The sequence below is a fragment of the Tiliqua scincoides genome, chromosome 5 (assembly GCF_035046505.1).
Source record: "Tiliqua scincoides isolate rTilSci1 chromosome 5, rTilSci1.hap2, whole genome shotgun sequence".
Taxonomy (NCBI): Eukaryota; Metazoa; Chordata; class Lepidosauria; order Squamata; family Scincidae; genus Tiliqua; species Tiliqua scincoides.
Window position 1 is genome coordinate 100,667,023 of NC_089825.1, and position 16,552 is coordinate 100,683,574.

General features: G+C 45.8%; 2 protein-coding genes across 2 annotated transcripts; one reads left to right on the top strand and one right to left on the bottom strand.

Moving 5' to 3' along the window:
* Window positions 1-3,955: 3,955 nt before the first annotated feature.
* Window positions 3,956-14,637, top strand: LOC136651459 (olfactory receptor 10A5-like; the record flags this gene model as incomplete). The annotated part of the gene is made up of 2 exons (XM_066627858.1): window positions 3,956-4,861; window positions 14,620-14,637. Coding segments are annotated over exons 1-2 (924 nt in total), but the record flags the coding sequence as incomplete, so codon positions are not given.
* Window positions 12,239-13,198, bottom strand: LOC136651185 (olfactory receptor 6B1-like). The gene has a single exon (XM_066627376.1). The coding sequence runs from the start codon at window positions 13,196-13,198 to the stop codon at window positions 12,239-12,241; it is 960 nt and encodes a 319-aa protein (XP_066483473.1).
* Window positions 14,638-16,552: the final 1,915 nt, after the last annotated feature.

Consider the following 16,552-nt stretch of genomic DNA (forward strand, 5'->3'; position numbering starts at 1 on the left):
TTCTACCATAGTCTTTCGAGACTGAAGGTTGCCAACCAATGCATAGCCTCAAGACTTGAGGGACTTAGTTTCGTGACTCAACATTCAACTGCACCCCACTACCTAGCACTGACAAACTTGGGAAAAAAATACAACAGAAAAAAGACACTCAACCATTTATCGCCCTGAATTCATGCACACTTGCAAACTTCAGGAGCTCAGTTCTTTGCAAACTGTAGCAGCTATCTTGCAAAATGTAGGAGCTCTGCTCTTTGCAGGGCACTTTGCAGCTATCTGATTTTTGAATTGCCTCGGGGCTTGAGGCAATGAGCTATCTGATCATTCTGTCACCCACGTTTTCATTGGAGGTTTTGCAGGACCCACCAGAAATCAGACCATGACCCACCATCTGGGTCCCAACTCACAGTTTGAGACTATTGCCTGAGGGATAGTCTCCTTGGCAAGGAATTAAATTCTGGTTTGGGAATGTCATACTCTGATTATAGAGCATTGTCTCTTTCCTGATGGGAGATACTGGACTTGGGATTTTCTGGTGCTTTTTTCCCCCACCTGATTAATATCTACAGGCTTTTTTGGGGTGGGGGGGAGGTTCATGCGCTAGCTGTGTTGTTGGCACAGAGTTCCAATGATGTTTAGGGCACTTCTATCATCTCGGAGGCAATCAAGTCCTTCCTGTTCTGTATACATCTTGCCTGTGTCTCCTCCCTGTTTGGGCATTCCTGTCAGTGGGTGCTCTACCAGAAGTGGTGGTACGCCAGTACACAGTTTTACCACTGCCCAGGGTACTTCCACTGGTGATTCTGTGACTCTGCCATTGGGACTCCGACACCAGCAATATGACTGTAGTTGCATAGGTGTCTAAGGGCAGTTGCCATATCTTATGCTGCTCAGAGTGGCATTTCCAAGAATAGGGTTTGGCTACCAACCACGCACTCATTCTCCTTCCATGCGTATAGTGCCATGTGAAGGGTGAAGCACAAATGCATCCACTGGCACAATGTCTTTGTGCCTCCCCCACCCAACCATCTCTATACATTCAGTCACAAATCTAGAAAGGAATAATCTGTGCATGTACCTGTATACCTGTATGCGCATATATCCCAGAACCCCAGGCATGCTACCTGAATTCACTCACGGGAGAAAAGATATGTCATCAAACAGTTTTATGTTTTTTATTTTATTGAGTTGTTAGAAATTGCCCTCAGCTTTTTATAGCCCAATCCTATCTGGGCTGCTGCCCCACGCTACAGTGGCACTAAACGGCCACTGCTGTATTCTGTGGGGCCAGCAAAGCAGCTGGGGCTCTCCTCACAGTAAGGGCCAGTGTCAAGCCCTGACTGCCCCCATGGATCTACTCAGAGCTGCACCAGCTATTGAACTGGCACAGATCCAAGGAGAGCCTTGTTTGAAACCAAGGCCAAGGATGGGGGATAGGATTCTGCGGCTGCCAAGGCTGCCGTCACCGCCCCCATCCCAGGCCCAACCCCTCCCCAGCTTGCCCCACTTCCTTCCCAGTTCCACTCCCCTGCCTTCTTGCTGCTCTCCTCCTAAATCAGTCATGCAACAGTAATGTACATGACCTCCAATGATGATCACACATGTTTCTATGATGAGGAGGAGGAGGATGAAACAAGCAACAAACAAATTACTAGAGATTTGATTTTTTTTTTTTAAACGTCAGTCAATACCCTACTGGATCACTGTATCTTTCACAGATCAGGGAAATAAATGAGACTCCCGAGAAATGGTCTCTGAGTCTCAGGAGCCAGATTTTTAATACAGCTGGAAAAGCACCCCAATTCTCATCCCAAGACTACAAAAGAAGCACCAGCAATACAGGATGGAGGGGTCCAAATTCCACCAAAGCCAAGCTTTCGTACGTTTGGCAAACACCACAATTGCCACTTCAAAGAAATGGCAGAAAGACCTGCTTGAGATGTTTCCAGTTCCTTAGTGTGAATTAAAAATTACTGAAGACAAAACAAGGGAAGAAAAGGCTGCAATTCCATAAGCGGACTCAGCAAGGGAAAATAGTAAGTGTATTTGTGTAATGCATTTGACTCCTGGTTTATCTCCATCAGTGCAGGCCTTTTTCAAGTTAATTTCAGTGTGCCAAGTTAATGTATATGAAGCACTTGAGAATTATGAGCTGACTTTTAAAACTATTATTTAAAGCAATAAGCACTTGCTTGCTTGCCATTGGTACTGCCATATCTTATGCTGATAGTGATTAAATGTTTATTCTAATGGTGGAAAAAAGGGAGTAGGAGAAACTTTGCAACAAGACTGTGAAAGTGTCCTCATCGTTAGACAGACAGTGCCTGTACGCCTTAGGTGGTATCTGTCTTAGGGATGAACAAAACTCCTCCAGGGTGTTCCACGTCAGTCAGGGATTTTCCTCTACCAATGAAATCTGAAATGCTCAACACAGATGTTCCCTTTGCACTGAAAAAAGGGAATTCCTTTATGGGAGCTCCTGCACTGGGGAGCCTACAAAACCCTACATCAGGCTTTCAGATTGGAGAAACCAGGATGATAGGGAGGCTGCCTGATTTTCTTTGGCACCAGCAGTAAATATATGCAATTCATTTGTCTGTCTCCATCCCAGTAAGATAAGGCTGCAATCCTAAGCACACAGATCTGAAAGTAAGCTCTACTGAACAAAACAGGGCTTCCTTCTGACTAAATATGTATAGGATTATACTGTATTTTTTAAAAAGATGGACATAGATAAGATCATGTCCTTAAAGTTAATTGTGTTCCTTAGCTAATATCTTGCTCTGAATGGGAAAATTTGAATGAATTGTGCATTTCAGCATTTGCAGGGCTTTTTTAAAATCTTTCCCAGTATCATGCTGCTGGATTCAAGTGGTGCAACTTTGGGGCTGCATTGCGACTGCACCAGTGCTGGAAGATTGGATAGGGTTAGACCCATACTCTGCTAAGCCATGGTCCCCCAACTCCTTGGCTGGCATAATTCCATGTGGGACCAAAGGTGCATTTCAAGGCTGGAAAGCGGGCTTGGAATATGAATGGCCCTGCTGCAGCTGATAACCACCCCTATACTATCCTCAGAACACCCATGGCTGGAACTGATCCCCATCCTGTTCCTCCCCCGGAATGCCTCAGAATGCGCCACTTACTTGCGTGGTCTGGCAGGGGCTGGGTGCTTCACTGGCTCATGCCCGGGGCTACCAACCATTTATGCTGGCAGCCCCAGCATGAGTGCTGTCACTGTGGCTTGCAGAACCAGTAGCCCAGGCCTTCCACTGCTGAAAAGCAAGTTCCATCAGGGTAAGGGCCTTATAGAATTGCATTGTCAGCTGCATCCTGAAAATCAGTGCAAATATGTAAGTTCAAGCTTATCACAACTTTATCACTTGTGTTCATCATTCCACTAACCGGTGTCAGTTCCCTAGATCAGTGGTTCCCAAGCTTTTGAGCATTGGAATCCACCTAAAAAAAAGTTTCACTTTTCCAGCCACTTAAGCCTCTGTGGCTACAATGCTGATTGGGCAGCAGTGCTCCCCCCTCCCCGAGTACCAGGTTGTCTAACCCTTGATGCATATAGCCCAGTCTGCTTAGCAGTTTCACAACCAACCCAAAATTGGGTTGTGACCCACTAGTGGGTCCCAGGCTCACAATTTGGGAAATGCTGTCCTAGATCATAATGATTGCACTTTCAAAAACATCCAGATTGGTGTCACAGCGATACACTATCATGTGCTCTCTTTCCCCTCAAAACCAATGTTCCAGCCCAGCACTAAACCTTTAGTTTAATCCTCATCCCCAGCCAGAATGGTCCTATGGTCAAATCCTATATGGAAATTCCCGGGGCCCCAATTCCACAGAATTTGTATTTGATGGCTTTTTAAGTTTAGAAATGCTTCATGCCTCTCATCTTGACTTGTCAAAGCATGCTGACTCTTTTCTATGTTTCCCATCAGGTTAACCAATGAGAGGAAATCAGAGCATCGTGAAGAACTTCCTGCTGCTGGGATTCTCCAATCTGCCAGGTCTTGAGGGTTTGTTCTTCTCCATCTTCCTAATGGTCTATCTCTTGACCTTGATTGGAAACATGCTCATAATGATTGTCACACTGGCTGACCAAGCACTCCACAGCCCCATGTATTTCTTTCTCAGGAACTTATCCTTCCTGGAGATCTGCTACACCTCTGTGATCATCCCTAACATGCTTGACAACTTCCTGGCAGAAGACAAAACCATTTCATTCATTGCCTGTTCCTTTCAAATGAGCATCGCCCTCATCACAGGGGCAGCAGAGTGCTTCCTCTTGGCTGCCATGGCATATGACCGCTATGTTGCCATTTGTCAACCCCTGCATTATGTGCTCATCATGAACAATAAAGTGTGTTTTGGGCTAGTAGCGGCTTCGTGGCTGGCTGGAATCCCAGTGCAACTTGGACAGTCTGTCCTGGTGTTCACCTCTTGTTTCTGTGACTCTAACAAAATCAATCACTTCTTCTGTGACATCCCAGCTCTTCTCAGTCTGATCTGTGGAGACACCTCTATAAACGAGCAAGTCGCTCTGATGGAGGTGGTATTACTTGGAGTAATACCCTTTACTTTGATATTTACATCATATCTGTTCATTGGCTCAACCATCCTGAAGATTCCATCTGTGGAAGGTAGGCACAAGGCCTTCTCCACATGCTCCTCACATCTCTTGGTGGTGCTGTTGCTATATGGCTCTGGGATGACTGTGTATTTGAAGCCTAAATCAAGTCATTCTTTGGATACAGATAAACTCCTCTCACTCTTCTACACCATTCTACCACCGTTGTTAAATCCTCTTATTTACAGTTTGAGGAACAAGGAATTCCAAGTTGCTCTAAGGAAAGTGTTTCTTGTTCCATCCTCACATTAAACTGTTGAACACAAAAATAATGTAAAATGCTAGGTTATGTGACTGCTCAGTGCGTCGAAATATGGTATCAACTGTGTTGGGATGTGTTTATGGTGCCCGAAACCGTTCACTTAGTTGTCACAGATATGTCTTCCTTTCCAAACACCTATCTTTGGATGCACTCTCCCCTATTTAAAAACCAATGTTCATTTTGATCAATGAGAATGTGAATGCCTCAATATTCCAAGCTTTAACCTTACTCCCTGCCATGGTGATGGTCTGAATCCCCTCAAGTATGCTATTTACACAATCTACAAAGTCCCTATAGGATCCAATGCGAATTTTTTTTGGTGTAAACGGCACTCTTGTGGACCTTGATCTGGATAAGGACTATTGGAGGGCTGGGGTTAAAGACTCTTGTTCACTGCCGTGACCCCAATCCTGATTAATTGTATTTATTCATGAAAAAAAATAATAAACATGCCTGGGCTAATTCTATGATTTGCATCACAGTTCTCTTCAGTTGTTTGAATTCCATGAACACTGTCTACACTATGCAGAGCATGTGAGACTGCCAGGTTTCCCCACTGCATACCAGTGTGTTTTCTAAGCTCCTCCCCTCCCCACTTACAAATGCTGTACCTGGAGACACTTTCTCTCCATGACTGGGGATCTGGATTAATCATCATTCTCAATCACAAGAAGACAGTCTCCTGGATACAGCATTTGTCAGTGCAGAAAAATGGGGGTCAATATGGGGGTCAGTGGTCAAGGCTTAGGGTGTGTGTGGTTTCAGGGGCGGGGCTTGCCAACAGACCTGTGTTCCCTCCTTGTGCAGCTGGCATACATGCAATTCGGATGCCTAAATAAGGTGCTTGTTCCCTCTTTTGTCCTTGTTTCTCTTAGCAATTTATGAATGTCTTAGCAGCATTCCATTACACCGGTTATTCTTTAGCCATTTGATAGGTTTTTCAGTTTATTCATGATATTTGCATTTGACTCCAGGCCAGTGTTTCTCAAACTATGGGTCAGGTCCCACTAGGTGGGTCGTGAGCCAATTTCAGGTGGGACCCCATTTAATTTCAATACTTTATTCATTTTAATATTTTAGACTTGATGCTACCATGGTACGTGACTGCATTTGGGGAAATGTTACAGATTTGTATTTTTAACAGGCAACTATGGATGTGCTTTTAACAATGATAGTCAATAGGGTTTACTTTTGGGCAAGTTTGGATAGGATTGCAGCCTTGGATTGTCAAAAAATTTTCTGCTTGATGATGTCACTTCTGGCCTTGACATCACTTCCAGATTAATGACATCACTTCCAGTGGATCCCAACAGATTGTAATTCTAAAAAGTGGGTTCTGGTGCTAAAACGTTTGAGAACCACTGCTCTAGGCTGACTGTACGGCTGCTTTATACTATGCTGTACTAATGTTTTAAACCATTTTGGGGGGATTTTAGTTTTATGGGTAAGGGGTCATCAACCTGTATTTGTTTGAGGTGTTCTGAAAATATATATATATTTACACAATGGTTGCTCACATTGCAAATGAAACCTACCACTACATGGGATGGGATGAGGTATCCTCACTATATACATCCATTAGATGGGATGTAGTTATTGGGAATGGAGCTTCAGGGCTTTTCCATCAGGAGTAGTGACAGGGCCACTCAGGTGCTCCAACCTTTTTTCAGTGGACTTTAGCTGAGAACGAACAGACTCAGCAGGTGGAAAATTGTAGTACTTCCTTAGTCTAGATCAGTGATTTTCAACCTTTTTCAACTTATGGCATACTGACAAGGCACAAAAATGGTCAAGGCACACCACTAGGTTTTTGAAAATTGACAAGGCACACCATGCTGCCAGTGGGGGCTCACATCTCCCATTGGCCCTATTAATAAATGACCTTCCCCCAAATTCCTGTGGCACACCTGTGGACCACTCACAGCACACCAGTGTGCCACGACACAGTGGTTGAAAATGGCTGGTCTAGATAAGAAAAAAGGGTGATCTAGAAAGAAATTATATATTTATTTGTTTGTTTGCAAAAAAACAAAACCCTGATCCATTTCTTGTAATGAGGCAGCCTTAATGCATAGCCTCAAGGTTTGAGGGGCTTAGTTATGTGACCCAGCATTCACCAGCCCCACTACCTGTCATTGATGGACTTTGAAAAAAAAAACACCAGAAAAAAGACAAACATTTAACTCCCTATATTTACACACACTTGCAAACTTCAAGAGCTTAGTTGTTTGTAGGGCAATTAGCAGCGATCTTGCAAACTGCAGGAGCTCAGCTTTTTGTAGGGCAGTTAGCTGATTTTTAAATAGCCTTGGGGCTTGAAGCGATGAGTTACCTGATCATTCTGTCATCCATGCTTTCATTGGAGGCTTTGTGGGACTCACCAGAAATCAGGTCACATCCCACCAACTGGGTCCCAACTGACAGTTTGAAAAACACTGCTATAGTCTGCTACCTGAGGGACAGTCTACATGGCAAGGATTTAAATACTGGGATGGGAATGTCATGCTCTGGCTGCAGAGTGTAGTCTATTTCTTGCACTCCACTGTAGAAAAATGGACATTGATGGGAGATATTAGGATTTGGATTTGGGAACCGGGATTTTCTGGTGTTTTTTCCCCCTCCCCATTGATTTCTAGAGGCTTTTTTGATTCATGTGCTCACTGTGTTGTTGGCATGGAGTTCAAAGGATGCTTAGGGCATTTCCATCAGCTTGGAAATCATCCTTCTTGTTCTGTATACATCTTGCCTCTTTCGTTCCTGAAATGGCCACTGCTGTATTCTGTGGGGCCAGAGAAGCAGCTGGAGGTCTTTTTTGGGTAAGGGCCAGTTTCAGGCCCTGGTTGCCTCTATGGGTCTATTTGGAGCTGGGTCAGCTATTTAACTGGCACAGAACAAAGAAGACCCTTGTTGGGGTTCAAGGTCTGGGAGGGGGGGTAGGATTTCATGATAGCTGAGGCTGCCATCCCCAGCCCCTCCCAGGCCTAACTTATCTCCAGCCCCCCCCTTCCTCCTGCTCAGTTCCACTCCCCAGCTTTCCTGCCACCCTCCTCTCACCCAGAAATACTTCCCTACTGTTCAGTGGGGACAATTTTGCTTCCAAGTGCAGGAGGACCAACAACTTGTGTAGAGGCCAAACACAAATTGCCGATGACTTTCCTGCTTTCACCTTTTTCCTCCTGGCTGCCATAATGCGTGTTACAGCATGTTTGTGACAGCCATTGTAGGACCAGTGTGCCAACTACCGGTGCTACCCGGCATTAGGATTGGGCTGCTCATCAGCATCTAAGTGATTCCCTCCTCACTGGATAAGAAACAAACAAGTTATTTGAGATTTTATTTTTTTAAAAGTCAGCTTCATCCCTCCATTGGGCAAATCCATCATCGATACCCTACTGCAGTGGTATTCAAACTGGGGCATCGCGACACCCCAGCCTGAGGGTCCTAGTCCCTTTTCTCTTAAGGGCGGGGGCAGCCAGAAGGCAGGGAGGAGGCAGCAGCACGATCCCAAGGATCCTGCTGCTCAGGGGGGCTGCAGGGGCTTGGTGCACTTGCCCAAGCCCCCTGCAGCCCCCCAGGGGTGCAGGGAGCCCTGCACGACTTTCTGCAGGGCTCCTGAAGTCAGGGAAGGTGACAGCAGAGCGATCACGCACCGCTCTGCTAAACTGGAAGTGGTGCGCGATCGCCCCACTTCCCCTTTTGACCAGGCTGCAGGCACTGGGGTGCACCCTCCAGTCCCTGCAGCAGCTGTCCCTGGGTGTGGGGAACCGGGCGCGAGCGCCTGCAGGGTTCCTCAGGTCAGGGAAACTGAGAGTGGGGCGATCATGCTCCGCTTCCTGTTTTGTGGAGGCAGAGCACAGTCGCCCCACTCTCACTTTCCCTGACCTGAGGAGCCCTGCTGAAGGTCGCGCAGGGCTCCCCGCACCCCTGGGGGCTGCAGGGGGCTTGGGCAAGTGCACCAAGCCCCTGCAGACCCCCTGAGCAGCACGATCCTTGGGGATTGCGCCGCTGCCTCCCCACCCACCCCCACAAAGACTTACTGCGGGATTCAAACTCCCTGCAAGTTTGAAAACTGCAGCCCTACTGGATCATTGCGTCTTTCACAGATCAGGGAAATAAATGAGTCTCCCAAGAAATAGTCTCTGAGTCTCAGGAGCCAGATTTTTAATACAGCTGGGAAAGCACCCGAATTCTCATGCCAAGACTGCAGAAGGAGCACCAGCAATACAGGATGGAGGGGTCCAAATTCCACCAAAGCCAAGCATTCATATTATTGGCAAACACCAGAACTGCCACTTCAAAGAAATTGCAGAAAGACCTGCTTGAGATGTTTCCAGTTCCTTAGTGTAAATTAAAAATTACCGAAGCCAAACCAGGGAAGAAAAGGCTGCAATTCCATAAGCCAACTCAGCAAGGGAAAACAGGTAAGTGGATCTGTGCAATGCGTTTGACTCCTGGTTTATCTCCATCAGTGCAGGCCTTCACCAAGTTAATTTCAGTGTGCCAAGTTAATGTACATGAAGCTCATTTTTATGAGCGAACTTTTAAAACCATTATTTAAAGCAATAAGCAATTCTTTGCCTGCAATTTGGATTAAAAATTATTACCCCCACACCCGCAAATAAAGACACGAGACTTCGGCTTGGATGAAAATAGGGCCACTTTATTAACTTCAACTGCAGCAGGGCGATAACTCTGAACATCCATCGTGCGGGGCCATATGGGGGAAGCGGTCCTAGCTGCCTGCCTCCCCCTACGTACTCATTGGGTGTACCACCTGGCTCGAGGCCCCAGCTGTCAATTGCCAGCTTAGGCCTTTCACCGCCACCCCCAAAGGGGCAAGGCAGCCGGACTTCAGGTTAGCCGGCAGAGCCGCGCCATCCTGTCAGTCCAGACCAGGGGTCTGCCTGCCTGCCTCCTGGAGCCGGTCAGGCATCATGGGAGTGGTTCAGACTTACCCCTAACCCTGCTGCCTTGGATAGACACTGAGCCAAGTCCCTACCTACCCAGCCCCGCACGTACCCTGCCCACACTGGGAGTGACCAACCCAGGTTAACCTAAACCGCATCGCCTGTTCGCCAGTCTGAGGTAGGCGAAAAAACGGCCAACCACGGTCCAATCAGGCTGACCGCAAAAAATTCCTACCCAGCCCTATAAAGCGACCAGCTAGTCCCAGACTGGTTAATAGGGTGGGCGGGCGGGGTTGCTGCTCAGGAACGCACTGAGCCTGAGGCGGAGCAAGCTCTCTGCACCAGAGCTCTAGTTCCACCTCCCCAGCCGCGAGAACCAATCGCGTCTCAAGCCTCAGCCTCAGTGCACGAGGCGGGGCGGGGGCAATCGGCTGCTAGCGTCTGATTGACGCTAACCACTGTTCTAATGGTGGAAACGAAGGTGGGGAGAGAAACTTTGCAACAAGACTGTGAAAGTGTCTGCATCGTTAGACAGTCAGTGCCTGTACGCCTTAGTTGGTATCTGTCTTAGGGATGAACAAAGCTCATCTTATCTATGTCCATCTTTTTAAAAAATACAGTATAATCCTATACATATTTACTCAGAAGGAAGCCCTGTTTTGTTCAGTAGAGCTTACTTTCAGATCAGTGTGCTTAGGATTGCAGCCTTATCTTACTGGGATGGAGACAGACAAATGAATTGCATTTATTTACTGCTAGTGCCAAAGAAAATCAGGCAGCCTCCCTATCATCCTGGTTTCTCCAATCTGAAAGCCTAATGTAGGTTTCTGTGGACTCCCCAGTGCAGGAGCTGCCATAAAGGAATTCCCTTTTTTCAGTGCAAAGGGAACATCTGTGTTGAGCGTCTCAGATTTCATTGGTAGAGGAAAATACCTGACTGATGTGGAACGCCCTGGAGGAGTTTTGTTCATCCCTAAGATGGGGATGGGGGCGATGTGTTTGTGATGACCAGGTTGCTGGCCACGCAAGTGTTTGCCCAGTCCCATTTGGGTGGGGCGATGTGTATTCGGCACAAGGTTGAGGGAATTGGTTATACCTTTTTAACCGTGAGCTGTTCTAAGGGGGTGTTAAGTGAGTTCGCCTCACCATGTGCTTTTCTGTCAACAGGTCCATGAGGGAGGTGCCCAGCCAGGGCCTGTTCTGTAGACATTCCATAGTTTTTTGGGCCCGGAAGCAGGCCATGTCATCCAGTTTGGGCTCTCAGCCAGAGCTGGGTGATGTTGCACACATTGATTGGTTGGCCGAGATGGGTATGTGTTGGAGTCAATTTTTCCCAGCCTTTCTAGATTTTATCGCACTCAATCCCCTGCCCCAGGTAATCGTTGTCCACTTAGGTGAGAATGACTTGGGCCAGAGGACGTCTATGTCCTTGAGGCTCCAGGCCCACAGGGATTTTGCAATGCTCGTTAGTCAGTTCCCTGGGATTACTATCCTGTGGTCTGATATGCTGCCTAGGAGGATTGGGAGGTGGACGTGCAACATTAGAAGAATGGACGTTGCCCGCAAAAGAGTCAATGCTTACCTGGGCAGGGTCGTCAAGGAACTTGGGGGAGTGGCTAACCATAATCCTGGAATTTGTTTTGGGTAGCCTGCTCTTTACCATGGTGATGGAGTGCATCTTTCCGCTATGGGTTATGGCCTCTTTTAACAGACTTGCAACAGGGCTTGAGAAACTTTTCTGGGTGCAGGGAAGGCCAAGTGCTAGGTTGACCTCCCCTTGTGGCAGTAGAAGTGCAGGGTGGTTAGGCAGAAGACCTTCTCAGTGTCCAATCTAAGTCAGCAAGGACAGGGGGTGAACCAGAACCACTCCCATGATGTCTGACTCGAGGAGGCAGGCTGGCTAGCCCCTTGTCCGAACTTGGGGGCCTTGCAGGGGTGAACTAAAGGCATAGCAGTTCGGCTGACTAACCCCCTTCAGGCAATGTTGAAAGGGGGCATAATAACAATTGAGTTATGCCTGGAGTCGGGTGGATGCCCTATGAAATTGGGGGACGAAGACGGCTAGGACCGTTTCCGCCACGTAGAACCCTGCACTTGGGATGAGTTTGTTTACCCCTTTTACTGCCTTGTTGCAACGGCCTTCCCACTGGTGTTCTAGCAACACAGTACTTTGGAAAGCATTTTACAGCTTTGCTTTTTTTTTTTTTTTTTAACAGTAGCCTGTGCTGGTGGAACAAGTATTCCACCAGGACTTGCAGCCCCCAGGACTGGGCTGTGAACCTCCTACGTAATCAAACCCTTTCCCGTTTCTGGTTTTATGAACTTTTGTACATAGCTCCAAATAGTTTGACAGGAGGTATGATCCTGGTTTGTAAATTGACTCTCATTCCTGAGCAAGTCAATTCCAGGACTTCATCCATTCCTTTTGCCAGTCTAGTGGTCTCTAGAAACAATTATGGCATCCACATTCAAGCCAGAGAAAGTCTTTTTCAAGGCTTCCTTTACTTCTTGGTTCCGTAGACAGTAGATGCAGGGGTTCAACATGGGGGTGACTATGGTGTACACAACTGACACCAGCTTATTGAGATCAAAAGAATGAATCCGCCTTGGGCGGGCATACATGAAGACGACAGTTGAGTAGAAGATGAAAACAACAGTGAGATGAGAGGCACAGGTGGAGAAGGCTTTCTTTTTGCCTTGGGCAGTGGGAATGTGTAAAATGGTGCCTATTATACACATGTAGGAGATAATTGTGACAAACAATGGAATCAAGAGGATGATGAGGGCAAATACAAAGTCCACCATCTCTGCCACTGTGCGGTCAGTGCAGGAAAGGTTGAGCAAAGGCGAGATGTCACAGAAGAAGTGGTTGATGACGTTGGGTCCACAGAAGGTCAACCGGGAAATGAAAAAGACCTTGAGCATAGAGATCAGGAAACCAGTTAGCCAAGACCCCATAGCTAGTTGCAAGCAGAGCTGAGAGTTCATAATGATTGGGTAGCGCAATGGGTTGCAAATAGCAACATAGCGATCGTAGGCCATGACAGCCAGTAGGACACATTCGGTGCAGAGTAGAGATATAAAGAAATAGAGTTGAGCCATGCAGCCTTCAAAGGAGATGCTTTTGTTCTCTGCTAGGAAGTTCACCAGAAGTTTTGGAACCGTCACAGAGATGTACCAGGTCTCCAGGAAAGAAAGGTGACTGAGGAAGGAGTACATTGGCTTGTGGAGTTGACTGTTTGTCCTGATTAAAGCAATGATCATGATGTTCTCCAAGAGTGTCAGAATGTAGCCAATAAGGAATACAATGAAAAGCAGTACTTGAAGTTCCATGATTGTGGGGAATCCCAGGAGGATAAACTCCTTGACTCTGGTCTGGTTTTCCAGTTCCATACCGGTTCCAAACTCCTGCAGGAACAAGAGAGGAATCTGCTAAAGTTTGGGAGCAGATGTGAAACTGTTTTCAAAACAAAGCAAAATTTTAATGCAGAGATTAAAAGATAATGCAACATTTTTCATTTTTTAATGAATGTAGTTCATTCATTCATGAATAAAAAATTTCATTAAAAAACTCCAGGTAGGTTTTTTTTTTAGGTTTTGTTTTTTTTTAAGAATAATGGCATTGTAGCATTGATGGCAAACAAAAACAATGGCTTAGATCAGTGTTTCTGAACCAGTGGTAACAAAGTCATTGCCAGTTACTTCTGGTGGTACTTTGAAAAGGTGGATCATGTGAAGTAGTACAGTGGAGGACAAACATTGAGAAACACTGACGTAGATTCAAAGACAGCACTTTGCTTATGTAGGGAGGAGATGTCATTATCCCTGCATCTGATGTCCATGGGATTGTTACGTGAAAATCCCCTTTTGCCTTTTAGTTGTGATTTTCTCTCTATATCTGTTTATGTTACTATGGACTAAAATATCATGCAGGCTAAACTTCTCCCAGCACACAGGCCACATTTCCAAAACTCTGGTCAAGTCACAAGCTCATGGTTACACAACCACCTCCCCCCCCCATGGTCACACATTATGGGAGGAAGTCTGGCACCTTAAATCATTGTTCAAGTGTCTCCTACATTAGTGTAATCCAATCACTGTTTAAGTGTCTCCTAACCCAATCACTGTTTAAGTACTGTCTGCAAACTTGAACTGCCTTCTTGGTTGCTGATTCTTCTTCTTCTTCTTCTTCTTCTTCTTCTTCTTCTTCTTCTTCTTCTTCTTCTTCTTCTTCTTCTTCTTCTTCTTCTTCTTCTTCTTCTTCTTCTTCTTCTTCTTCTTCTTCTTCTTCTTCTTCTTCTTCTTCTTCTTCTTCTTCTTCTTCTTCTTCTTCTTCTTCTTCTTCTTCTTCTTCTTCTTCTTCTTCTTCTTCTTCTTCTTCTTCTTCTTCTTCTTCTTCTTCTTCTTCTTCTTCTTCTTCTTCTTCTTCTTCTTCTTCTTCTTCTTCTTGCTGATTCATTGTATTGTTTAAGTTCCCCCATCTAGGAACCCAGCCATAGACCCCATTGAATTTTGCTGATAACTGACATCCCAATCCTCTTTCAATGTTTTACATACTCCAAGCACCCTGCTGTGTGGTAGTAATCAAGCTACCATCCAGCTCAGCACTGTCTCCAAAACCCTTTTTAAGAGAGGGGTTCCTCTCACACACTTTCTCTCCAAGAACCAACACATCTGTGTTGTGTCAGAGGGTCTTCTTCACAGGACTCTCCCCCACACCTCCAACTGCTCTACAAGACAGGTAACTATCTTAAGCCTGGAACTCTTTCCCTTCTCCCCCCCCCTTTTTTCTCCCCTTCTCTCCCCATCTTTAGTTAGCAGCTGGGGTTGGCAGATCAGGGACCCCTAAAATCCTTCCCTACAACCTTTCCTTTTTCTAATTTCCTCGGATGCACCAAATACTCTTTACATGCAACCACCATGAAAGCTAGGTACACTGGATTCAAGTACTAGGACCAAGAAACATATACTTATTTTTCCATGTACATTACCTTTGTGCTTTTGTAATAAAACTATAATCTTTTATTAAAAGTTATCTTTCTCTTGGTCTCCTCTCTAAGCAAAAGGGAATTTCTCTGCATTACGCCGTCTTGTTATTCAGTCTGCGACCCTAAGGTTCCAATAAAGGCAGTGTAATAATTCCCCTAAACAAAACAGCCCTTTTGGTAACAGCATCTCCCCAAACTTACTCCCCAAACCTACTTCAAGAGGATGGCTCTAGTTACACCTGTCCAAGTGAAAGATTTCTGGAGCTAAATAGCCTGCTAACTGAATAAGAGGCACTTTTTCAAGTGGTGCTCCTCTTTTATTTAGCAAGGGGAGAGTAACTGGCTCGCCTTACCCATTTGATCATCATAAATCATCCATATCAACCAATCATCCATTGACCCTTAAATCATCATCATCAATTAATTGCAAAAATCAGCATTACTGGGAACAGCTTATATTTTGTGATGGTGTTTATAGCATCAAAACAGGATAAAAACCTGGCATCCCAGGTCCTTGGCAATGACTCAATGTCTGGATAAAACAAACCAGTCAATAACTCCTACCTGAGTGTGCAAAAATATCATCATCATCATCATCATCATCATCCTCAAGCCTTTGAAACCAAAATACAAGGAAAGGACTTCAGTGTGAACACAGAAATTTGGCTTTCTCTCACTTGCTTGAACTGTGTATGCCTTCCCAGTTTGATTCAGAAGTAAACACACAAGTAAAGACACATTACACATCATAAAAAAATATAATATACCCTGGAACTAATGAATGAAAGGCACCAAATTAATGAAAGTTTATACTCACAATGTGTAGTGAACTGAATGTTTGAGCCCCTGAGAAGACCCCACAAATCCTCTGAACTGAAGTCCCCACTTCATTCCTTAAGAGCAGCAGGAGAAAATTAAGATAGTGACAGAAAAGAAGCAGAAAGAATAAGACACTTTCTGAATTAGAATATAATTTCAGCCCCATCCTTTATTGTCTTAGTAAGATGCAGCTCACTCCAATGGATGTGTTTTGGCTTCCACTGCTCTGGGATTGACTCATCTCCGTCATAGCTGTAACCCCTGAAGTCTCGTCAATCCCTCAGAGCTTTTCAAATTTTCAATAACTTTTCTCCATAATGTAAATGGGAGCGAAATAGAACATCACAGAGATGCCTCAGGCATTGCCAGCAAAGGGAGGTCAGCATAGTAATTTTTGATTAATCCTACTCCTGAACTCATCCGACTTGGGTGTAATTTGGAGCAAATGGAATGGACACAACTTCCATTACCATGCATTCCCCAATAAATACAGCCAACAACAGGTATGGGATTAAATGGGCCACTTTATTAAATTACAACAAGCGCAACAAGGCAAAATAGTTAAACAATACCCATCCTAAGTGCAGGGTTCTAAGTGGGGGAAACGGCCCTAGCCGTCTACGTCCCCCAATCTCATAGGGCGTCCACCCGACTCCAGGCGTAGCTCAATAGTTATTAAGCCCACCTTTCACCGTCGCCCGAAGAGGGTAAGCCAGCCAAACTACTCTGCCTTCAGGTCACCCCTGCAAGGCCCCAAAGTTCAGACCAGGGGCTAGCCAGCCTGCCTCCCCAAGCTGGTCAAGCATCTTGAAAGTGGTTCTGGTTCACCCCTGCACTTGCTGGCTTAGATTGGACGCCGAGAAGGTCTTCTGTCTACCCACCCCGCACTTCTACCGCCACACGGGCAGGTCAGCCTAGAACTTGGCCTTCCCTGCACCCA